A 24,866-nucleotide genomic window follows, 5' to 3' on the forward strand; every position below is an offset into this window, starting at 1 on the left:
TGCATAGATATGACTCTTCCATGAGTTCGAAATTCGATAAACTAATACTAGTTGGAAAATGCGAGTCCGTCACATCTCCTGGGAGTAGTAACTCGAGTACGTTTCACTGCAACAGAACTGATATTTTGCATTGACTTTTTCCCCAAATCAATGTGAGTTCCAGACACTTGATTCTACAATAATTAACATAGATGCATGCATCAAGTCAGAAGCTTTTCCTCCTCCACCAGCAGGAGACTGTGACAACGTAAAACACATAGTAAAAGTTGCAGCCTTTGGATAAATATCATTTAATTGGTCATGTATACCGTGCACTATAACTAAGAAACATGTTTCTATGTTTAAGATCACTAAAAATCAATCATATTCAATTTGACTTTGTCTCAATTCATTTCCTAATGAATTAAAATGTATTTGATTTCACTGTAGAAAATCATGATGAAATCAATATAAAAACTATTTATTACTACTTTAAAAACAACTATTATGCACTAATTTAATGTCTAGTTTAGATAGTGGAAGTGGCCTTCCCTTCCCTTATGGCCTTATCAAGTATCAACAATGGTAATGGTTCCTATACCCACAACATTCATTCACAATTGATGAAGGTGTAAAAGAATTTGAGGAATTTGCTTGTTTTAAAGGTGATGCCAAGCCATAGCAGGTTTAGCAATAATTGGGTAATAACCATAAGGACACTTGATTGTTGGGTGGACAAGACTTACACATTTCAGATACCATATGTGGGGCTCATTAGTTCCGTCAATTTCACAATAAATTTTTCCACCGGTTTAGTAAATACTTATTGGTGTGGATATGCATGTTTATTACGTGGAGCAACATGTGACGTCAACATTGTACACAGGGCACAATGATGAAGGGAACTTTGTTCCAACACACTACAACAAAAATGAAAACGAAATATGCATAAGCGTTAACGTTATCAATTCTTGAATGCTGAAATTCAAAACTAGAAATACAAAATCATGTCGTTGAAGCTTCACGACCATTATTTAGTTAGTCAAATAACATCCCATACACTTATCTTTCAATAGGGACTCTCAGTTTTACACATTGTTAGGTTCTTAAACCATCACAAGGGAATTATATATATTACTATTAAAAGCATGTTTGTGTATTTATTTCAAACGAAATGAAAGTTGGTAGCAAAAGGACGTTTGCAAAAGCATTCCCATCATTTCTTTTGCATTCAGTTTGCGTTGGACCATTAGATTTGTCTTTAGAATTCATGCGACAACAAGCTGGAGGAAAGATCAGACATGCACTAAGTTATTTACCTCCATTGTCTCTTAACTAGTAATAAGAGCTACTATAGTTGGTACTAGTGTGCTTGGTGTACAAGGGCCACACTGTTTTTGAATTTGGGAATTCGATCTTTCTCAGGTTCATTAATTTTTCTCCATTATTTTGTATTTACAAGGTTTTGCAAGAGCAATATGACAGAAGAATATAGCTTTTGTGAGAAGTAGAAATAAATAAAACTAACCCTCTACCAAATCTAAAACTAAAGTCTCTATAAATTGAACTGATCGATTAAACTATATTTTGTCAATATATGTATTAAGGTTAGATTCAATTTGGTTATTAAAAATATGATTTTCAAAGCAAATCCAACTGATAAGATTATTCATTGGTTACGTGTTTTCAAAATTACAGTAGAAACTTTTGCTTGGGAGGAGATGGAGTTAGCATATGTACACAAATAGTCTCTTTAAATACTTTTTTTTTTCACAATCCACTAACCAAAATATTGAATTTCATCTTAAATTAAAACAAAATCTTTTACTTTTTAGTTTCAACCTCACACTATTTTTTTTTTAATTTCACTAACTTTTTTTTTTAGTTTTGAACCTTTTAGATTATTTTCAATCTTAAATCTACCCTAAATCTCTAATTATTTGAATAGGAAGTAAAGATTTAAACTTATTATAGAGAAAGTAATTGAATTACTTAACTATAATAATCAAGAGAATAAACTAAAATTAAAACTACTAAGCAATAAAAATCAGATATTGATCATACTAAAGGGATAAAATATAACATTTTTAAATATAATATGCTTTGCAAAGTTATTGTGGTTATGTACAACTGTTAAACCATTATTAATATGTGAGTCGATATGTCCGAGTGGTTAAGGAGACAGACTTGAAATCTGTTGGGCTACGCCCGCGCAGGTTCGAACCCTGCTGTCGACGATATTTTTATTAATAATATATATTTTTACTTTGAATGATTTAATTTAGGCAAGATTTAGTAAATATTTAATTTAAGATGAACAAAATAATACTTGATTTACATTATTTAAAAAATATTTATTAGTACATAAAATTTGTGCGAGATCTAATAAATCACGCGAGTATCAAATATATATCTCACTCAATAATAATGATCATAATATAATTTTGTATGCTCTAGGTGTAAATTTTTCTACACCGTCAATAAATTAAAAATTATTGAGCGTAGCTCAGTTTTTATTTATATTTATCTCAGTTTATAACAACTCACTTATTCAATGCGATAAAATGTATATCGATTTTCACAAAATAACTGTGATTAAGTTTTAAATTTAACTTAGTTGTATAATCGATCCAAAAAATAAAATTTATAAAAATATCTTGGGCCTCATTAATTTTAGAAAAATAATTATAAAAATAAATAAACTTATCATATACTTACTTTTAATAGATAATAAGATTATATTTAACAAAATTAATTGAAAAATTAACTAGAAGATGAAAAATTAAAAAAATTAAAGGATAGTTGAAAATTGAAAACTAATGTATTAAATTAAAAGTATTAAATAAAATTAGTTATTGAAATAATTAAAAAGTATAAAATAACATAAAAATAATAATATTATGTTTTCTTAAAATAGATAAAAAAATAAACATAATAATAGAAAAAATATAAAAAGTTAGAAATTCATATTTTAAAAAATATTAAAATCTATCAAAAAAATTATTTATCCGATAATCAAATAAATTTTTAAGTTAATAAAAATAATTAGAAATTGACTCAAAGGTCTTCCAGAAAATAGCCTAATAATAATATAATTTGGAAAATTGATGGTTGGTACGTAAAAGATACGCGAGAGGGTGTAGACGTGTAGTATATAAAGGAGGGGAGAGAGAGAGAGAGAAGTGGGAGAGAATAGAGAAGAGAGATGGATCCAGACGCGTTGGCAAAGGCATTCGTGGAGCACTACTACAGCACCTTCGACACCAACAGGAACGGCTTAGCGAATCTCTACCAGGAGGGTTCCATGCTCACTTTCGAAGGGCAGAAGATCCAAGGCGCTTCCAACATCGTTGCCAAGCTCACCTCCCTCCCTTTTCAGCAGTGCCACCACTCAATCTCCACCGTCGACTGCCAGCCCTCCGGCGTCAACGCCGGCATGCTCGTCTTCGTCAGCGGAAACCTTCAGCTCGCCGGCGAACAGCACACTCTCAAGTTCAGCCAGGTACTCTCCCTCTGTTAGGGTTTTATTCGCTCTCCGATCCATCGCTTTCTGCTATAAATACTCGATTCGCGTTTCGATCTGCCTAATCCTGTGTTTCGCTGTTTAGTTGTGTGACGGCGTTCTTTTGACGTTGACGCGCATGACTGGTTTCAATACGATTGACATTTCTTTGCTTAATAATATAGCGAATATTGCATGTTGCTTTTGAATTTGGTTGCTGATTTGGCTCGTGTGTTTGATTGATTATCGTGTCGATTTGTTCATCTGGAAAACCTAAATTGTTTAGTGTTAGGAGGTTTTAGATTGTTATTAATGCTATTGGCGTGGGAATCTATCACGGAGAGAAGGATGAATTGGGAAGATTTTCAAATGAATTGGCAATTGATTGCCAATTTGTGATCGAGAATCTAGGGTAACTGCATAGTCAAAGGTTTGCTCACAGTAGAGAGTGAGTGGCAAAACAATTATCCATCCTTTTATCATGATAATTTTAATTTAATGGACTTTATTAATTGGATCAAAGTTGTTTTTGGATGGTTATGGATTGTACTACTGAATATCTGTTGGATATCCAAAGGCAACTTGATTTCTTTACTCTCTTCATTGTGCCCTCAACCACACTATTAACCAGGGAAAGTCCTTTAAGCTCTCAAGTTTTGGATGCTTTCGACATGCTTCTTGATCTCAACGTTCCTCATGTGCTCTTACACTGGCTGTTCTTGGTTTATTCATTGATATCAATTTGCTAGCAAAAGTTATTGCACTTTTCTTTATCTGTGCTTGGGTAGGTTATTCATAATTCCCGCCTTCCAAGTTGCCACCTGGCCTGAATCTGAGTTCAATTTGGTGACCTGTGGCCTGTGGGGTCCTTCAAAACAGAGTTTTATTCAAATTTGGCTCAAATCTTCCTGTTCTTCTCAGAAGGACTCAAGGGAATTTCACAAGAATTACAGTAGAATATTTAATGAAATTTCAATCTCTATAAGTAGAGTTTATGATGTACTCATTTTACCTTGAAGTTAGAAGTGATTGCCTCATGTTAGAGGATGGGTTGTCCAAATCCTGTCATTTTACTGAAATGATGGTGCCTACATGGAAGTGGCATTTTATTTACAGTTTTACTTAAACATATTTTTGTTCACCCTTACTATACATGTTTACATGTGCTGCTCTTACACTGGTAATTGTACATTATATTTTTCCTGTATATGCAGAAATATTGTTTTTGGTGGGCACTTCATCTTATTTTCTTGCTCTATTGTTTTCTCATGTACTGTTTCTCTAATTTCTGTCCACTCTCTTTTCAGATGTTCCATTTGATACCAACACCTCAGGGAAGCTATTATGTGTTGAATGACATATTCCGTTTAAACTATGCATGAAGATGTCATATGACCGGAAAGGCCATAGAAGAAGTTTGCCTATAGCAAGCTGTTTCAGATTGCACATTTGAAATTGAAATTGGGTTCTTTTTGGTTGGTTGTGTTGAACGCTTAATTGTGCCTGTTGTGTTTAGAATTTTCTGTTGTGACTGGTTAAAAACCCTCCTTCAAGGATAAATTGTTGAAAGATTACTGGATATTGGAGATTGAAAACTTGAATTTAATATATTTGTGATCCGCGATATTGAATCCAAGCATCTTGATCCAGTTTATCTCTACAAATTAGTTTATGCTTCTTGTCGTAATTTTTTTCCTTTCTATTTGCTTTCCGAACGAAGGTTTGTTTTCTTCACCCTAAGACTAGGCTTGAAAAAGATATTACTGTAGATGCTAGTATAATAAATTGTGGTTAAAAATTAAAATGGGGGTTATGGATTTATATATTGACTTCGATAGCTAATAACATATAGTTGAGGACCAGGTTAAACTTGACTGTCAATTATAGAGGAATCCAAGATTCATATCCATGAAAAGTGGCATACGGGTGAGTGATATAAATTTTCATTTTCTCATGCTGTCAAATTTAATTTGTATTTGACGGTGATGCCAATGACAAGTGTTAGACGAAATCTGTTTCGGCCTTATTAGCTACCATGCAAACTTGTCACATTTGGGATAAACAAGGAAGGAGAAACGAGAAAGAAAAGATCTTTTCTACATTCTAGTCGTTGGGACCCTTTACATGGTCCACACCGAGTGAGAACATTGCTTATGGATTAGTTATTATGAAGATTACTCATTTTGATCTATATAGTACAAATTTTACCTTTTAATTTCTAAACTTAAGAATTATCTTTTAGTTTTTATACATTATTTTTAATACTCTCCCGTCCCTGAGTTTAGCTGAATGAATTAGAATTGGTATGTTTAGGAACTAAGGGATTAAAATGGTATGTACACCAACTAAAATGAATAATTTTTAAATATAAAAAATTAGGAATTATAAAGATTAAATGTGTCATTAAACCTTCGAACCTCGAACAACCCTAATAGCAAATTTTTATTCCAACATTTCATCCAATGATGCTACATTTTCAGAGATACCTTGTAAAAGAAGGTAGCGGCCATAAACTATAACTAATTTGCGAAGATATTAAGAGTGCACGCAAGGAAGTGCGAAAGAAACTTAATCCATTCAATTTGAAACCCCACCCACCTGCATTCAAGACCATTTCATACTGTACAAAGTAACAATGTCCATCGCTATTATCACTATACAATCTAGACTGTCTCAAACTAATAAGTCAGCTTGTTCCACAAATTGATCATTCAGAAGAATGAAGATTAACAAGGCTAGCGTTTGCTCTTAGGGAAATGGATAAAAATCATCCATAAATAAGTCATCTCCTACAGAAGTTGATAATGATGCTTCGTCACTCGTACCCGCAAGTTCAGCCTGCAAGGGAATTGACAATTTATGCATTGACAGCACAAAGCAATTGCACTCTAAAAAGTCAAACTGGTTGATAGCTCTGTATGGTTACTATTTTGTCTTTATTTCTGATTGAGCACGGAATGCCCTATGGAAGCCTCATGCAAAACAATATTTAAATTATTCAACTAATTTATTTACCTTAGCTTGACGATATTTCTCAAGCATGCGATGATATTGCTCACGAGCATCCGGTGAGTCAACCATGGACAGCACCCTTGAAACAGCCTCTTCAATTTCTACATCTAATTTTTGTTTTCGGAACACCTTGAGAATATCTTCATCTTCATTTTCATTGATGTCCATCTCTTGTCGGAAACCTCGTAAACCAGCTCCTTTTCTCCTCCATCGTAGGACAACCTTGTCCAAGATTCCAACTGCCCATATTACCTTGTAATGCTTCCTAACCTGGTAACCCCTCACATGAGCCTGCCCAAATAAATTAGAAATAACTAAGGTTGATAATAATGCCGTTGAAATCAAAGTATGCACGTGCATGCCTATAACCAACTGTTTTTTGGTTTAAAAATCAAATTTATTCACTTTCAGAGTATCTTTAAGTGCTAGTTATATATAAATTAAGAATAATATCCATGTAGCTCTTGGAATTCATTTTGTTTTAGTCAAACTATAAAGTTAACATCTATTACCTGTATCTTCACTACTTTTTGGCGCAATGCTAAGAAATCTCTACGACCTTTCCAACCTCGATATTTCTTCTGAATGGATAAAGCAGCTGAATTATATTCGTGTGAGTTCCGAAAGGCAAGTTTTGACATAGCAGAAATCTCTGAAATGGTACCAATGCCACCTGTACTAGCAGTTGCTTCTCTTGCTCTCCGTTTTCTAAAAGAATGTGAGCGAAAAGCAGATTGTATCCGCGCAGCTGCCTGAGTTACATTTCTGATAGCAGCCAAGGTATCTTTGAGTGACGCCTGATCCTCATTGGCAGTAAGATTTTCCTTGGAGACACTGTTAACAGTCATATCCGCCTGAAGATAAGCAGAACTTTTAGATGATTCACTCTCTTCCAGTGTAAGCGATGACAAATGGCTTGTTACAGCTATCTCTGAAAGATACCCTGCCAGTCCCTTGTGCCCACTGCTGGCTGCAATAGATGCAGCAGTTTTACCAGTTGGATCTTGTGCATTTGGATCTGTCACAGCTCCAGCAGATGCTCCAGAAGCTATAAGTGAAGCAACCATTTTTTCCCTATATGGAATAACAAAGCTTCAGTAAAATAACATCCAAAATACTTTAAAATGGAACAGATAATTATAAAATGGTTTCTAAAAGAAACAAGACTTTCATTTTCGTGATCCTCAGTATGCATGCTTTCCCCATCTTCATTACCTATAAGCCTTGTATAGCAATACTAACATCTTTCACCAAAACTAAATAAATCAGTAAACAAAGTAGCAAGCTCTCTAGAATTCTCTATTACCTTCCAAAACGTGCAGCCCAATGAAGGGCAGTCCATCCATTGATGTCACGGAAATTTATATTAACTCCACACGTGAGAATAGGGTTCAAGGCCCACTCAAAACCTAACCCAGCAACCATGTGAATAATCCCTTGCTCTTTCTTGGACAAAGAGCAGCCTGTCTCTTCATCTTTTTCCCGTGATCTGAAAGAAAGCCACTGTTGAAACTTATCCTTTAGAAGCTCTTCAAGAAGCCAATCAACAGTACCACTCGACGTTCCACTGCCAACTAGAAGAGCATCTATAATATGGCTCCATGAATCATCATCAGCTTTCGGTTTTATTAGAGGAATTCCAGATTCTATGTTGTCATTCTTTATTGTTGATGCAGAAAGAAGCATCTGCCCTAATCTAACAAGTAATAACAGCTCTTCTGGACTTCTAGTGGCTTCTGTTTCGGATTGAGTACATCGAGTGCAACTATTGGTCTTATCATGATATTCAAACTCTCTGACTTCACTGCAGGACTCCCAGTTTCCAGAAGTAATGCACAGAGTAACCTTTCCAGGAAGGTGAGATGGAGCTTCACAAGAGATTACACCATCCTGAATTATCTCAATAGGAACTTCAACATCACCAAACATACAAGCCCATGCAGAATCCGAGGGATGACAGAGAAAAGACCCAACAACAATGACCTATGCATAGAGTATGGAGCTTTAGGAATCAAATTTGGACAAAATCAACACTAAACATCATTTTAAGATAAGAAAGATGAAAGGGAAAAAAAAGAGAGATGACATATATGCCCCAACTTGATAAGTCTTAAATGTCCAAAGACACAAGCTTGAGCAACATTTCCCTAACCTAATTATTATAAATAGACTGAGCTTTATATATAATTGCTTTATACCACCACCACTACCACAAGAATTTCATATAGACTTCAACAAAGCTAAGAATAAATTTTAAAGTTCTTCAGGGACTAGGTTAAGGTATAAGCACCAATAGTTATGAATCAAAAGAACGAGCACTTTCATTGTTCACAAGACACCGGTTATGCAAAGAGTAATAAATCATTGCATAGGGCATGCAAGGAATTGGGCTTTAAATGCACAAACCTTGGTAGTCTCGGTGGCATAACCCCATTCTGGGGAGATAGTCTTAATAGTAAATTTCTGTTTTTGTGCAACAGTCAAGCTTGAATTTGCATCTGGTGGTGCTCCAATTTGGCTTTGGTCAAACAATGTTTCATAGTAGTCAGAATTAATTACTTGTGTTTCCAACATAGAAGAATAGGCAGGAAATTTGACTTCATCAACACCTTGAGGTTGTGAGAAAACAGCTGCTAACATGGGAGGGGAATCAGAAGTTGAAGAAACACCAAAATATACCAAAAAGGTTGTTAAGTTAACCAGGTGAAAGTAAATCATACAGTTTTCAGAATTATTACAGTTGAAGTTGAGCCAGTGACTGTTTTCCTGGTTGGAAACTGGTACCCTTCTTGCAGAAGATACTGAATTTTCCTGCTTTAAGAATCAAATATTTTAAGAATTGCAGAAACACATGAAGAAAATTATTTCAACATCTGAGCAAACATAAAATTGCAAAATGATATAAATTTCATTAAATATGTTGAAGCGATAATTACATTTTCAGCTGGCATGTATACATTTTTCTGAGGTAACTTGACTGCAGATGAGGACTTATGTGATTCCAGCTGCTCTGTCCATAAAGCCTTTTCATTTGCATCAGGGTAACCATGATCTATTAATTCATGATAAAATTCACCACCATCACCAATAACAATAAACACTTTAAGCATCTTTTACCTTCCTCTCTTCCCATTTGATGCTTCCATAATGAAGAGGACAAAAAAACTATAAAGAGCAGAATTTCACTTGAAATTAAAAATATTTAAGTTAAAAAAAAAGGTTTTCAATGGATGAATAACTAATTTACAAGGAAAAACTTCAAGCAGAGGCAAAACCACAATAACTTCACAGACAAACTTTTGGCCACACATGTAACAAAAGATTTCTTAGAGTGAGCAGAGTGCCAGAAACCCACACGTATGACCCATAGATCCTGAATAGGAAAGTGAGATTTAAACAACCATAACTTTTGATCTAGATGGAGTTACAGGGCCCATATGATATCAACAGAAATTTCCTTTCGAGCCTCTTGTTGCAACCAGGATTTACCTTCTAGAGCGTGATTTTGAGCCCAAAATCCATTATATAAGTATACTTTGAGGCTGTTTTAGTATTTTCCTTGAATTTTTCCTTAAATTTAGTGTTTTCTTTGTTTAATTAGGATCCTTATTCAGGTTGGCTATCACTACCCTGTAAGTATGTTGTGTTATGTTCTTCATGGCATCTTTTAAAATAATATCACAATCTTTTCTCTCAAACTTCAAATTTGCTTATTATTGGTAAAAGTAAGTCAATTGCTAACCTGTCAGCCACATGCAATGTATCAAGACTAGAACATTTGATTTATTTTCCTTATCAACCATATAAAAGAAGAAAGACACTTCATTTATTATGTAACATATGGAATTCTCCAATCAAACCTTTACAGCCTGTTCCACATTTTTATATGTTTTTTTAAAGTCTACTGGAGTAATGTCAAATACAAATAAACCTAGCCGTGAGTAAGTTGTTTAGAACCATTTTTTTCCTGGTTACTTGACTTATAATAAGAATCACATATTTCTCTTAAGATTCATATTGGAAAAAACCCAAGTCCAACATTGACTAGAAATAATGCCAAAATAATGTATAAAAATGGGGGGCAACTATCACCCAATGAGCTAGTTTTTGGGGTTGAGTTAGTCTCAAACCCAAATTCTAATAATTCACACAACGCAACCAGCACATACCAATTAGGGAATTATGTTTCGATGAGAAAAATGAAACAGATACACCAAACAAGAAGATGGCTATGATAGTTGGGACCAACTTTAATCTAAACAGGCATACTATGAATTTCCATCAACAAATTACAGAAAACTAGCTGTGCAGGTGTAAGATGCTGCAAGCACAGTTAAACAAGTAGAAGACAGAGATATCTGTATGTGAACAGGTTAAAACACAATATAGATTAAGCACTCAGATATTTCACTGATTTAAACCATGTGTTCTCAACAGATCAAGTTTGTTTAATTTACCTTGCCTTCCATTACATCCATCATAAAATAGCCCTTGATCATCGGGTCTAGAGAAAGCTGCAGATTGCTCTTGATTGCTGATCACCCTTTGATCGTGCTTGGGATTTGAATCATGAACAGTTTCATGCTTACTGCCGAAGGAAACAATATCTTCAAAGTTGTCCTCATTCAAACTTAACTGTACCTCCAATCGGCGCAAAGCTTGAGTAACCTCGAGTTCAGATGAGGTTCCTGATTCTGTATCTGCCCAATCCATGTGACCCATTTTATTGTTCAGAACGAATATCTCAGATGTAACTTTTGTAGACCCAGGACTGGAGAAACTCTGATTAGGTTCATATGAATCACCAAGTATGGATGTTGACCCTGGATTCTGAGTAGAATATGGGCTAGGACTCTGAGTATAGACAGAAGAACTTGGTGACAATTGTGCCCCAGCTCCAGAACTTAGCTTTCCCTATAACATGAGAGTGCATACATTAATGCAAAACTCAAAGATGGGCTGCCCAACAATGTTCCTATGCACACACAGAATAAAACAATATAATCTAATAATTCCGCCCAAGATACCAAATATGATTCTTAACAAGATTTAAGTATATCTTTATTTGAGGCACAAAGCCATTAAATGAAACAATTAGTGCAGAAAAGCAACAGGACATTACAAATCTTAGGAATAATCACTGACTTTGGAAGCATACATGTACATTTATAAAGGAAGTTTGAAAATAGAAAATGAGAGAGGGGAGGTGGGGAGAGGGAGTTACAACACAGTAGTAATTATAATGGTGAATAAAAGAATCAACATACCAAACTTAAACAAGAAATATTAACAGCTAATTGACAATTGGACGAGCCATCTACAAAAAGTAAATATGAAAGAATACAGAAAATGTTTGAAATTTCATGGAACAGGAAAATGAACTAAATTATTTGAGTTTCACAGGTGAACAGTAAATAGGAAGGATATGTGTGAAACAACTAATCAGAAACAGGTTAGGACAATGAGCAATCTTGCACAAAAGGATTCCCCAATTTTTCTGGAGGGACACTATGCACAAGCTACAAGTACTATTATTAAATTCATCTGATATCATGTATCGGAGACTCACCTCACTTGTGTTCCTATAATGCACAAGAACAATATGCTCATATGCCCTGCCATGAAACAATAGCATGAGTGATTATGAATAACTATTACAATAACATATATATATAAGCATATCACACAAATAGTTATGTACATTGAAGGCTGATTCTGTTTCAAAGTCTAGGATAAATTAATCTTGGCAATTCACTTAAAATTTAGTTAACCTCTAGGATGACTTTTTCCTGAAAATTGCATGTTTGTTTTAAAGGATACAACATGTAGTGAGATAAGCTTAATGGTATGAAGGATATACAGTTAGCTAATAGTTAAAATTTACTCACGGATCCAACATCCAATAGCTCCGCCTCTGGAAAGCAGGGTTCTGCTCTCCGCGTGCATAGTAACAATTTAAGGCTTCAACATTTAGAACCTAGTCATGCAGATTAGTACAATCATTTAGATTGAAGAAATCAATATACGGAATACCATCACAAAAACAAATGTTGGCCTAAACTCGTAAATATAGCAACAATAAGTGAATAATGTTTTTAAAACATGCTAAAAAATAATCACTGAACAGAAATAAGTTATATCTATTGTATATAAGGGGCAGCTGATAGTCAAATCATTCTATTTCAAAAGCATCTTGAGAGTCTTCAATGAAACTTCAAATAAGGATTTTTAAGTATTTTTTAATAATACCATCTGTCGCCATTCACCAAGTTTGAGACATCTATCAAAGTTATGAATATATTTTTTTCTAACAATTCAGGAGAGTCAACAATTTTTCTCCTCTTACATATTAATTTATGGACTGCATTTCTACAACTGAGACCCCCCTCTAGACACCTGCAAACAAGTTTTCCTTTTTCATGGACAACTAACAAATACAACAGTATAGACACAAGTAGCACACCTTCAGCCTTTCGTGTGCTTCTCCCACAGTTCTTCCACCACTTTTCTTACGCCAGTTATGACCATCTCTACGGAAGTATCGCAGGATTCTTTTGTTAAACAGAAACAGGGATCCACCTGTTAAGAAGATCAATTGATAAGGTTAACAATCAGCATTTTATAGTCAATTCTGAAGAAACAATGAGAAAAACTGTCATTTATTTTTATTTCTAAAATCAATTGGATAAAGGGAACACAGATGTTACTGGTTGGCTGTTGTGGGACCTCTTGGGTGAACTGGAACTTTTCATGATTCTGTAAAATGTACATCACTTCTGCAGGCTTCAACCATCTGGCTTGAGCCTCTTGATGCAGATCATTAATATCATACTCGTAACCTAAAACCACATCATAAATAAGTCAAAAAATATAGACCCATCCCATCATCATCAACATTGTTTTCTTTTCTACCTTCTGATAGCAGAAGAATTAGATAAGCCGGGGACATTTTTATGCATTAATAAGAACTGCACAATGTAACTAAAATCTTAAAATTCTCTTTCTCAGTACAGCACCTATCAATTATTCCAATATTCCATATCATTTGGAAGCAAAATGTGTTAGGGGCAGCAAAATAATTGAGTAAATTAAATCAAATTGCAAAAAGCATGCTACAGAGAATATACTAAAGTGCTTTACTGTCAGTGCGAATGTTTGATTTTTACCATCCCAAACAAATTCCAAAACTCAAATGGTCCCTATTGAAAGCACCAATCTCAGCAAACTAAACAAAAATGCACACACAGACATACAAAGTCACGAGTGATGTGGTTCACTTCAACTAGCCAATCAAACCAAGTCAAACTCAATTCACTTCACTGTACATCGCACCAAACCATTAAACATCCCAATTTTCCAATTTCTTTTTCTAAACAAGACATCATAATAATAACAACATTAAGAAAAAGTAAAGACACGTTTACCAGGTGTCATGGTGTTGAATCCGAGGAATAAAAAGCTACAAGTACAGGTAGTAGAACCGGACACAGAGCATTTTTGGAACCGCAGAGGCTGCTAGATTCGCTGCAAACAATGGACCGGAGAAAGGAAGTTGCAAAAGCAGAAAGCTGAAACAGACACAGTTAGCGTTAGTTGAAGCTTATTACAGAGTTGATTTGAGGTTGTGATTAAGGTTGAGGTTTGCGAAACGTGCTTTTATTAAACAATTTTTTTTATATATATACAATACTATATGGAGACCATGACCAAGACCAAGACCAAGACCAAGACCAAGAGATATTACTATTTACTATTAGATTGCTACTACTATATGTCTTGCTTTTCTCACCTCTTTAATTTATTTTTAGAATATTCAGTATCTATGTGGGAAAGACTTTATACTGATTAAAAAAAAGACTTTGCAAGTTGGAGCAAGTTTGATTTTTTCTAAGCGGTAATCATAATCAGGTAGTCCTTTTAACTTTTTGTTAACTTTAATAAATATGTAGCAGTATTATACACAAAATTTACTTTTTGTTAACTTTGCTAACTACCCTCTTAAATAATTAAAGAAATATCAAAAGACTAAATAAATATTCGATTGCGCGAATAAAGATAAAAAAGAATATTATAAATAATTCTACTCTTCGATTATATTTGTATTTATTTTAAATATTTTCATTTTTTATCTTAGTAAAATATGTAATGTATAAATGAGCCAAGGTGTTTTTAAGCGATATGCAAGGCGAACACATTCATTATTGAGTGGATGATCAATAAATCAAAAGTTTAATCAATATAAAAATATTTTACGTGGATACAAAATGAAAAGTAAACTTTTATTACAAATTTAGAAAATGCCTCTCATATAATTATTGCGCGCGGAAATGTCGCCACAAACTAATGATTAAACTGTAAAACGGACTTTTTTTTTGTCACAGAAGTGTAAAACCGACTGAAATGTTTTGTTTTTATTGGTAGTGAAAATCTAATTCCCAAACACAGTTGTTTACCACTACGATTGTGGTTCAAATGTGAGCAAAAGGAAAATACTTCCCTCTAGAAATTCACATTTTTCTTATTATATATATACATATACACCTACATTTAGGTCAACTTAATTATAATATTAATAAAAACAGAATGTCAAATATAAAATGTAGAGTAAAACTGTGAATGAGGTTACTGGGCTGAATATCTCGCTGATCTGCATAGCAATGATATCATCATAAAGGAAGACCTGGTCATTATTAAACACAAAAAGACAAGTTTGCTCGGTGTGAACGAGACTTGAAGTTGAGGATTAATTCTAGGTTGATGAAGATTTATTAGAAGTAGTAGGCGTTTGAGTTGATATAGTGATATTGACTTTCAATATATAAATATGGCATTGACTTCATCCGCATTTCAAAACAAACAATTTCAAAGTCACTATTATTGAAAAAAATGTTTTTAACATTAATTATTTTATACATTCATCAGTTTTAAATCGATGCTGAAATTATGAACGTTAAAAGTATCAAGGTTAACATCAATTATAAAAATCAATGCTAAAATACACTTTATAATATCGATTTTTAAGAAAACTAATATTGTATTATAAGAAATAAGAAAAAAATGTAAAATATGCCAAAATTCAACATCAATTTCAAACAGAATTGATATTGTTTTTTTGTACAATATTGATTTTTGAAAAAATCAATGTTGAATCATGTATTATGAAGTACTTTCTATATCAGTTTTGAAAAAATCAATTTTGAAAGTCTTATACAATATTGCTTTTTGAAAAAATCAATGTAAAAAATGTATAAAAATACTTTCTACCTCAATTATAGATCAATCGTTGTTGTTTTCTTGCAAAAAAAAAATAATATTTTATTTGTTTTTAGAATAAATCAACTAGAACCAATTTATAAAAAAAAATATAATATTTTTAAATTAAAATATTTAAAAATATTATTTTCATTGTAATATCACATTGCTTACAAAATCTTATATGAAGACATTATTAAAAACACAAGACATTCGATATTATTAACAACAAAGAAAATATAACATAATATAACTACCTTCATGAACAACAATAATAAATTTTCTATAACAAGCCAAAGAACTATAACAAACTCTCAACATTACTGAAATATTTTACATTTGATAAGCAACGAGAGTTGTGCAATTCTTATAACTAAATGAGTGCTGATCCCGTTGCAACCATTGCTCTATTGCCCACTACTGTTTTCAATCTTTACTTCACTATCACAATTGACTATTCAGTGTTCAAAGCTTCAAGTTTCTCGGTTTTTAAATCTTTGTTTGAATTTTTAAATGTTGAAACTTGGAAGTTTGGCAAAATCAAGTTGATATAATGAATTATTATTTGAAGAGAAAAGAAAATTAGGGAGAAGGTTTTTTAGTAAATAACTCAATTACATATTGAATTAAAAATACATATTAAATTAGAACTTTTCATAAATAATTATAAAACTTAAGAAATTAGACTAACAAATTGTTTTGATAATTTTTAAAGGAATTTATTGAAATAAATTAAAAAAAAGTTATACAAATTCATAAATAATTTTTATAAATTTAATTAAATTTCATAAAAAAAATCTTTTTGTATTATTCCCTGAAAATAACTAGGATACATTTGTCTAGCTTGTTCTACATATGGTCTCTTGAAGCCAATGTGAAAGGCATTTCGACCAAAAAACTATAATATAAGGTAAATACTATTTTGATGAGACACGTAAAGCATAGCCAATAAGAAACAATTTTATGTTGACAACAATGACTGCAAAGCTTTATTTGTTGGATTAAAGTTCATATTATAAATGTGTGTGTGATTGTGACTGTCACCGTGAAACAAATATTTTGATCCAAATAGTTAATGTTTCATTAAGCTTCCCGAAGCCAACCCCACTGATCCTGAAAAGGCTATGCATGTGTGTCCACTTTGAGTAAACTACTAATTTAGTCTTTTAACTTTTAAGTATTATCAGATCTCTTAAAATAGTTCCTAAAATAATAATAAAACTATACAAGTAATCCCCTAAGTATTTAAGAGACTACTTAACATGATTTTTAATACTCGGGAGATTACTTTAAGAACCATTTAGGAGAGAGGAAAATACTTTAATAAGGATAAATTGATGGTTTATTCTTAAAATTTCAAGCACATAAGAGGTTTTATAGAATGATAAATTTTTGGAATTTCTTACTGGCCATCTGCTAGCTTCATTAAGCTCAGTCACCCCCTTTTTTGCCTCATCAAAAAACATTTTTGCCCTTTTGATTTGGTTCTTCATGAAGTTCCTCCACTTGTCTGTCACCTTACCAGCAAATATGTCTTCATCTGAAAGCCCTGCTTGAGCCAACTCATCTTGTGGAAGATACACTCTTCCTCCGTTAGCACTGTTGAAAACCAAGCATGTAATAAGAAGAGTGCAACCAAATTAAAATGCAGGTTCATTCTTAAAATCAGTATAAAAATACTAACATATATATATCCATTAAACTTGAAGCATAGTTTGATATCAATTCCACTACTATTATTCATTTCCATCCCCCTATGTTTCTTTTCTCTAGCCAATTATGTGAGACACCACACAGTTAGGAAATCCTATTTAGTTTTATGGACCTGAGAGGCTGAGACAGAACAAAGACACTTTGAAACCCAAACCAGACGTAGTAGCATGAATTGCTATTAATGTATTAACAATAAAAGAAAATCGTATACAAATTTTGACAAGTCCAGAACAAGAGTTAACAGAAAGATTCGCTGAGCTTGCACAGTAATATAAAATAATAAAATACAACATTTTATATGAATCTCACTCAAGCTTTTTCTTTTTGGTGAGACGATACAGTCTGGACATCATATGTCTCAATGAGGTGATATGCATATCATAATCTTCAGGAATCGAGTTAGATATTGACTTGTAATGGTCTAATACTCTAATGCATAATGACACAATGGTGATAATGGGAGAAGTAAACTTCACATTCTACAAGTATTTTGTTCCTAATATTTCTGAATACTTAAATAAACATCAATACTCAATAGTTATGGACTTACTCCTCTTCAACATCTCTAAGTATATTGGTTAGCTGATTTGCAATTCCTAGGGCCAAGGCAGCATTGTATACACTCTCTGTTGTGGCTTGTGAATTTAGTGAAATGCCCATGATTGGAACACTTATTATACCAACTGTCCCAGCAACATAGTAACAACAAAGATATAGTTCATCAAAGTTTTTGTATCTTGGCTTCTTAAGATCCTCAAGTGCTTACCTCCCCAACTATTAAAATTCCAGTCAATCCCTTAGTTGATTTGGAGTTCTCACTATCAACTTATGATAATTAAAAGTTATTTCATTCAAAGCCTTTGCTTGGTGGACAAAAACATGTGTTTAGTGTTGTTTGAAGAAATTACCCTCTAGCTAATAACATCTTCAATAATAATTTCTTTACAGTTCATTTGAAGAAATTACAAGATAGAAAAAAAAATTCATTATATTCATACAAGAGAAAAGTAAAGAGAAACAACATAACAGATAAGTATTCATGGCTGCCATAGAAATTAAAAAAAAATCCTAGCCCTCTACCAGATCTGATCATCCGTTAGCTCCAGAAAGGAATTCACGATTATTTGTTCTACTGCAACACTGATATTATCATATCAAACTTAAAACACAAAACAAATCAATTAATTAAATGAAAGACACACAACACGACATGCAGTACAACAAACAGAGCCTTATAAAAAACAGAGCTTGAAATGAAAGAGCCTTAGACGCTTCTATTCATGAAGTACAACAAAAATTCCAACAGCACTAGCAACAAAAGCGACGAATACAACTAAAATTCAAAGTATGCGTATGCTTTCAACGATGGAAACCAAAAATAAGAGGAACCTATGCGTGCATGCTACTAAGATTTCCAGGTCGAAGCTTGCGATGATCTAAGAGCGGAATTGAAACCAAACCAAACACAAAAAAATATCGATTCTAAGCAAACAATAGAATCATTCATTCGATTATTATTATTTTTTCCTTGTCTTTCTTAGCCGCCAAACACACAACATCATCTCAGGAGAAAAGAAAGGTGTTTAGAAAGAGAGTTCATTTTTCGGATTAATTTATGGCATTTATTCAATTCAACTCGAGTTTATTTTGTTTTTATTCTCACCTTGAATATTTGCGAAATGCGCATTATACTGGCTATCTTTAATAATCTGTAAATCCTGAATATTAAACATTTTGCATAAATTTAGTGTAGTTAAATTAGGTATATAACTTAATAAAATATTTACACATCATTAAATCTATTTAAATAAATAGATTTCTAAATTTAGTTAATAATATATTTAGAGTTTAATTAATTTATTTATTTTAGACAATTAACTAATAAAAATATATTAAAGATATTTTTAAAATAATTAATAAAACTTATCATATATAGGATTGAATGAAGTGTATTTATTTTTGTCATACAATGGAGACAATAAAATTCGAGTTAAAGATATTCTACAAATTATCCAAACCTTTCTCACTAAGTTGACCCTAATAAGTGCATGCTTGTTTCTCTGGTACACTTATGACAATACAAAATCCTAGACCGCTTCGCCGCAAAAGCATGTGTAACGTTGTTTCTTGAAACGGAGAATTTGGGTTGTCTCACCGACAATTCAAACACACTCTAAGAATGGAAATACAATTTGATTCCTGTTCTATAATCAGGGCCAAACTGCCTATAATTAAGGTTGAGCTATGCTCTTCTAATAAAAGTTCGAAAAAAACAGACCTATTTGGTCCAACTCGATTAACCTAACCAACCAAACTCAACTCTTGAACTAAAGGCCCAAAAAATTGGGTCTGTTTGACCCAGATTAATTAATCATTTTAATTTTTTTTTATAAATTTTAATGAAAAAGGTTTTTAATTTAAAATATTTCGTAGTATAAAAAAACCAAAAATATTTTGCTAACATTTCCCATTCAAGAATCTCATACAAACGAATGACTATGTAGCGTAGGGATGACTATGGTCAAGAGGTCTTTTACTTTGCTCCTCTTCTCTTGTTTGGGTAGTAGAAAACTATAGTTCGATCGAACAACATGTATAATTCAGTTCGATTAATTTTTTGAGCTCTTGGGAATTAGCATTCCTTCTGATAATTAAACGTCTTCTACATGTATGATTTATCCTTAAATATAATTACTTTTTAATATATCAGAAGGAATGCTAATTTTTTTTTTTTTTTTGAGGAAAAACGTAGTAGGCAACTTTATTTCAACGAAAAGGCTAAAGTCTTAACACATCAGAGTTGATAAGTCATAAGAGGGCTTATTTGATATGAGTTGTCCTCTATCCAGTACATATTATTATTAGCGAAAGTTAACTTGATTAAAGCATCTGCTACTTTGTTTCCTTTCTATATATAAAAAAGTTCACATGTTTGTTGAATGAATTCAAATTTATCTTTACTAAAATATATAATATAATATGATAAAAAAACAAAAAACAAATTTGATTAATATATTAAGAAGGGAAAACTTGTTCCACTTCTTTTTGCGGTTTATACACTATTAATAGCAATACAAGAAATGTGACCGGTGATTGAAAAGTAATAAAGAGATTAAAAGAATGAGGAGATGCAAAAATAAAAAAAATAAAAAAAAATGAAAGAACTAGAGAGTAGAATATCATATATAGTTGTATAATGAATCCCTTCTCCTTAACGAAAAGTAATGCGAGATTCAAGATGTGTTGACACGTTATGCTCTTAGATTGCATCAACCTACAAGGCATAGTTGATGCTAATTTTTTGGTTGTCAATTATACCTTGCTTCCTTGCTTCAGTTTCCTCAATCATGAAATTGCCTCAGACCCAGATCAGAATCATTCTTCATTTTCCTATTTAATAAGCTTAGCTTACAGATGATCATCACACAGCATATTCATTGAAAACTGAGAGATCGGTGAAGTAGTGATCACTATCTAAAACTAGTTACTATATTTGTTGTAAAACAAGAAGTAATTTGTATAGGGTGTGATGGCAGCAGATTGGGGCCCAGTGGTGATATCAGTGGTGCTGTTTGTGCTATTAAGCCCAGGGTTACTGTTTCAGCTTCCAGCTAAGGGCAAGGTGGTGGCATTTGGGAGCATGCAAACTAGTGGCTTATCCATCTTAGTCCACACCATCATCTTCTTTGGACTCATCACCATCTTTCTACTTGCCATTGGTGTGCATATTTACTCTGGATAATCAGTACCCCTAACAATGTACCACTATATGTTGTTTTATTCTCTATGATTGGTGTTTTTCTTTTTGTTCCTTTTCTATTCTGGTTTAAATTGTTTTGTTGTGATGTAACTTTTAAGATGTGATCAAGGATGGATGACTTGATTAATTTCTTCTTTCATTTCTCTTTCTCATGGAATATTGATCTATGTGTTGTGCTTCTCTTTGCTCATTTATGTAGAAGAATATGCGAATCTTCAAAGTTTTAGAGGCAAGGGTAAAATTGGAAAACTTTTTTTTTACACCCCAAACAACATCTTATAATTATATGTGAAAGAGTGCTAGGAACACACTCTTAACGTGCATGATCGTATGTTTGTGTAGGAGAGATAGGATGTAATGTAAGATGTTGCGGTATGAAAAAAAATTAAAGAGTTAGGTGCAATATTGGATTAGATTTAGGATGGAAATTTAGCCGAGGCAGGATCAATTGCTTGACCTAAATTAGCTGTTGTAAGAGTTTTTGGATGATGTCCGGTTCCATATCTCTTGGTATTAGCTAGTTGCGTCTTGCATGTGTTTTCTTTTTGCTGTCTGGAATTGGATTATGAAAGTTAGGCATTTAGAGTTTTACTTGTAAGGGAATGCTAAAGTTTTTAAGCTAACAGATTCCTATAAACGAAGTATAAAACGGTTAACAAATAGTTAGGTTAATTAAACATGTTGATTAGAGTTTGAATTTTAATCACGGATTTGAAAAAAAAATTGAGAGGAAAAATCTACTTCAATTATCTTTTCTTTTATATCACACACCTAAAAGATAATCTCCAATCCCACCCTTGAGTAAAAGAATGGAGACGATATCATTTTGTGTTGTTTGAGGGGGAAGTCAACTAGTCCCTAGCTATAGGCAAATTTTGGGAAGAAAGGGTATTGAAGGAACGATATTGGTGAGACGATACCATTTTCTGTTGTTTGATTTGATGGACACAAAGAAGGAAATAAATGATTAGAACCGTGTGGGTCTTACATAACTTTCTATGCTACGATGAAAGGGACAACAAAAAAAAATGCAATTTTATCTGTAAGACACATGAACTTTTACCTCATTTCTCTTCGTCCCATCATGTGTAAAACCATATATATTTTTCATTTTTCTCCAATTTTGCTTTTCAATTCAATCAAACAAAGAAAATATTCTTCCTCTTATTTTCTTTTCATTCTCTTTATTTAAACAATGTAAATTTCTTTTCATGGTATCTTGATTATTGTTCTTCCTATTCCTTCTGTCCTTCACTTTCTTTTCTCATCCAGCGTGTAAGGTCATATTTAAGAATTATAATATCTGGCAACAGGGACAATACATTCAAGTACTGAATTTGAAGATTTTTTCCCACCTTGAAAATATTTTTATTTGAAGCAATTCTATATTTCAAATTTTACAAAAGTTATAGTAGTAAAGATAAATAAAATAATTGACATCAAAAGGCAGTAGCTGGGAACAAGTCCTGAATTCTTGGTGCTAGCTAATTGTAATAAAAAGTGAAGCCATATCCATGACTCCGGCTTCTAGTGAGAGAAGTTCATGAGCAAGCAAGCACAAAACAAGTATAGTACTGGTCAATTCGATTATTTATTTTTTCATACAAGTTTCCACTCTGATACACCAATTTTTTTTTAATGAAGCTCTTGGGAGGCTCCGGCAGGATCGGCGGTGACCGGAGCAGTTTGAAGACCAGAGCCGAGAGCTAGCAGAAAACCCTAGATTGCTCTCAGAGGAAGAAGAAAGAGATGTAGCAATAATAATAGGTAGAATTTATTTGAAAATTGGTATTTATAGTAAAGGAGGGAGATGGAAGTAATAAACGTGTTGTCGTTTTAAGGAATTCTGGAATTGGAAGTATTTTGCAGAAAGATGGAAATGAAATTTGTATTTGGGGGAGTCAACAGTGTTTGAGCCGTTGAAGGTGAATGAAGAAGAAGAAGAGAAAGAAGGGATGCGTGACGTTAGGATTTTGGAGTTCCCAAGATAAATAAAAGGGGTACTATTTTATTTTTAAAAACCATACATAATTTGTTTTGAGAGTAAAAAGTTAAGCACTCATATCTTCACATGTTACATATATATTTTGATCCACTCTCTAGCATGCTAGCTTTGGCTTCAATTCCAACCTCTGCTCTGCTGGATTTTTGTGTGTTGATGGACAATATTCGCCTTGCTGCTGTTTTATTCGTATTTCTATTTAGTTGGACACTTTAGCCGAGTGGCTCTTTGTGTCCAATAACACAGTTCTTTTGGTATATATTATTTGCAAAATTAATAAAATAAAAATATTACTATACTTTTAATATTTATAATGAAAAATTAATAAAAGGAACATTAAATACAAATAAAATACATACCTTAAATAAAACCATATTTTAAATTAATTTAATCTTAATTTATAAAATAATTTAAAATTTTCAATTTGTTTTAATAAACTATAATAAATATATTATGTGGCTATAAATAAACAATAGGACGACATTTGCAATTATACTTACAAACTCATTTTTTTAGCATCAAACCCCAATTTCCGCCATGCTCTTATCGGGGAAAAAATTGCCGCCATGCTTATCACGCCTTGGAGGTAAAACACACAAGCTGGGAAATAATAAATTACGTGAGACCTCATGACTTGGGCCTCAACCCTCATGGCACTTTTCTTTTCTAGTTTTACTTTTTGTTCGTTGTTGGGCATTATTTTCATTACTAATAATAATTTAAAAAATTTCTGCTTCATTATTGGCATAGTATATGCTAACAGTCAGTGAGATCGAAGAAATGTTAAGAATAAATTTTGTATATATTTTTATAATTATAATTTTTTTATTAATTGAAATTTATAAAAAATTCTAAAATTATATGGATCTTACATTTAATGAATCTCTTTCGTGATATTACAATTTGATAACAATATTTAATTATAAACATTTGATTTGTTAAAATTGAGTATACATGTTATTTGAGATAATATCAAAATATTAATACTCAAATTATTAAAACTTTATATATACTTTTTTTTACTGAAAAAAAATTATATATACCTATAAAATACTATATTTTTTAAGAAGTAATTCTATAAAAATATTCTTAAAATACCATGATCCTTACCTCTTCTTAGTAATGTAAGAGCGTACATAGAAACTTAGGGTTGCAAAGAGTGGAGGGTGGGGAAAAATTATTAGGTAGCCTAATCTTAAAATACCATGATCCCTACCTATATTTTACTAATGTATGTAGCTCATTTACTGTTTTTTTTTTTTTTTTGGTGAAGTAACTTATTTACTGTCACCAATCTTAGGTTCATCTCTAATTTTGGTCCATAAAAAAAATTCCTAATTTTTTTTATATTACCAACTTTAGTACTTGGATTAACAGAAATACAGAATGCTTACTAAGCACTTGCACTAAAATTGCATCACATGAAATTATTATTATTACATCTCTAAATATAATTTTCAAATAGATAGTTTAAAATATAACTAAAAATAAATACTATAATACCCTATCCAATTCTGGACAGATGTGATCCCGATCCATATGTAACTTTGATCTTAGAGAAAATTACGCTACACAGTACGAGTTTCATAATTCAGTTGCACGTGATTAATTATTACAGCTACATAATTGGGGTATGTGCGGAATTG

General features: G+C 32.4%; 4 protein-coding genes and 1 non-coding gene across 14 annotated transcripts; 3 read left to right on the top strand and 2 right to left on the bottom strand.

Moving 5' to 3' along the window:
- The first annotated feature begins 2,134 nt into the window (after positions 1-2,134).
- On the top strand, positions 2,135-2,216 carry TRNAS-UGA. The gene has a single exon. It is a non-coding gene; the product is annotated as a tRNA-Ser (tRNA).
- A 927-nt stretch (positions 2,217-3,143) lies between these two features.
- LOC114421628 (nuclear transport factor 2B-like) lies at positions 3,144-5,120 on the top strand. The gene is made up of 2 exons (XM_028387666.1): positions 3,144-3,481; positions 4,789-5,120. Exons 1-2 carry the CDS (start codon positions 3,185-3,187, stop codon positions 4,861-4,863), a joined length of 372 nt encoding a protein of 123 aa, XP_028243467.1. The 5' UTR covers positions 3,144-3,184; the 3' UTR covers positions 4,864-5,120.
- Positions 5,121-6,037: 917 nt separating this feature from the next.
- On the bottom strand, positions 6,038-14,154 carry LOC114421625 (calmodulin-binding transcription activator 4-like). Of its 10 annotated transcripts, none has more exons than XM_028387663.1 (13): positions 13,918-14,154; positions 13,201-13,332; positions 12,957-13,072; positions 12,382-12,470; positions 12,063-12,108; positions 10,951-11,407; positions 9,430-9,503; positions 9,214-9,307; positions 8,900-9,126; positions 7,800-8,476; positions 7,006-7,567; positions 6,497-6,784; positions 6,038-6,319 (listed from the first exon to the last, which is right to left on the bottom strand). In XM_028387663.1, the coding sequence occupies exons 1-13, from the start codon at positions 13,925-13,927 to the stop codon at positions 6,230-6,232; spliced, it is 2,862 nt and encodes a 953-aa protein (XP_028243464.1). In that variant the 5' UTR covers positions 13,928-14,154; the 3' UTR covers positions 6,038-6,229. The 10 variants fall into 10 exon arrangements, with proteins under 10 accessions (XP_028243464.1, XP_028243465.1, XP_028243463.1 ...); XM_028387664.1 differs by having other exon boundaries at positions 9,214-9,304; positions 13,918-14,153; XM_028387662.1 differs by having other exon boundaries at positions 8,900-9,123; positions 9,232-9,304; positions 9,430-9,545; positions 13,918-14,153.
- LOC114420890 (phytoene synthase 2, chloroplastic-like) lies at positions 13,953-18,118 on the bottom strand. The gene is made up of 3 exons (XM_028386602.1): positions 18,009-18,118; positions 17,156-17,344; positions 13,953-14,061 (listed from the first exon to the last, which is right to left on the bottom strand). The coding sequence occupies exons 1-3, from the start codon at positions 18,116-18,118 to the stop codon at positions 13,953-13,955; spliced, it is 408 nt and encodes a 135-aa protein (XP_028242403.1).
- A 2,705-nt stretch (positions 18,119-20,823) lies between these two features.
- LOC114421629 lies at positions 20,824-23,020 on the top strand. Its single transcript, XM_028387667.1, has 2 exons — positions 20,824-22,784; positions 22,863-23,020. Exon 1 carries the CDS (start codon positions 20,988-20,990, stop codon positions 21,198-21,200), a length of 213 nt encoding a protein of 70 aa, XP_028243468.1. The 5' UTR covers positions 20,824-20,987; the 3' UTR covers positions 21,201-22,784; positions 22,863-23,020.
- Positions 23,021-24,866: the final 1,846 nt, after the last annotated feature.

Source organism: Glycine soja, chromosome 8 (assembly GCF_004193775.1).
Source record: "Glycine soja cultivar W05 chromosome 8, ASM419377v2, whole genome shotgun sequence".
In the NCBI taxonomy this organism is placed as follows: domain Eukaryota; kingdom Viridiplantae; phylum Streptophyta; class Magnoliopsida; order Fabales; family Fabaceae; genus Glycine; species Glycine soja.

Excerpts from the sequence above, each read along its gene's own strand:
- LOC114421629 (XM_028387667.1), top strand. The coding sequence starts at position 20,988 with ATGGCAGCAGATTGGGGCCCAGTGGTGATATCAGTGGTGCTGTTTGTG.
- LOC114420890 (XM_028386602.1), bottom strand. The coding sequence starts at position 18,118 with ATGGGCATTTCACTAAATTCACAAGCCACAACAGAGAGTGTATACAAT. Across the intron at positions 17,345-18,008 it reads CTTAGAGATGTTGAAGAGGA|TGCTAACGGAGGAAGAGTGT; the intron begins GTAAGTCCATAA and ends GGTTTTCAACAG. Across the intron at positions 14,062-17,155 it reads CTTAATGAAGCTAGCAGATG|CTTTCTGCTTTTGCAACTTC; the intron begins GCCAGTAAGAAA and ends TGTCTGTTTCAG.
- LOC114421628 (XM_028387666.1), top strand. The coding sequence starts at position 3,185 with ATGGATCCAGACGCGTTGGCAAAGGCATTCGTGGAGCACTACTACAGC. Across the intron at positions 3,482-4,788 it reads ACACTCTCAAGTTCAGCCAG|ATGTTCCATTTGATACCAAC; the intron begins GTACTCTCCCTC and ends CTCTCTTTTCAG.
- LOC114421625 (XM_028387655.1), bottom strand. Across the intron at positions 9,546-10,950 it reads TGGATGTAATGGAAGGCAAG|ATCATGGTTACCCTGATGCA; the intron begins GTAAATTAAACA and ends ATGAATTAATAG. Across the intron at positions 9,127-9,213 it reads CTGTAATAATTCTGAAAACT|CAGCTGTTTTCTCACAACCT; the intron begins GTATGATTTACT and ends CTCCCATGTTAG.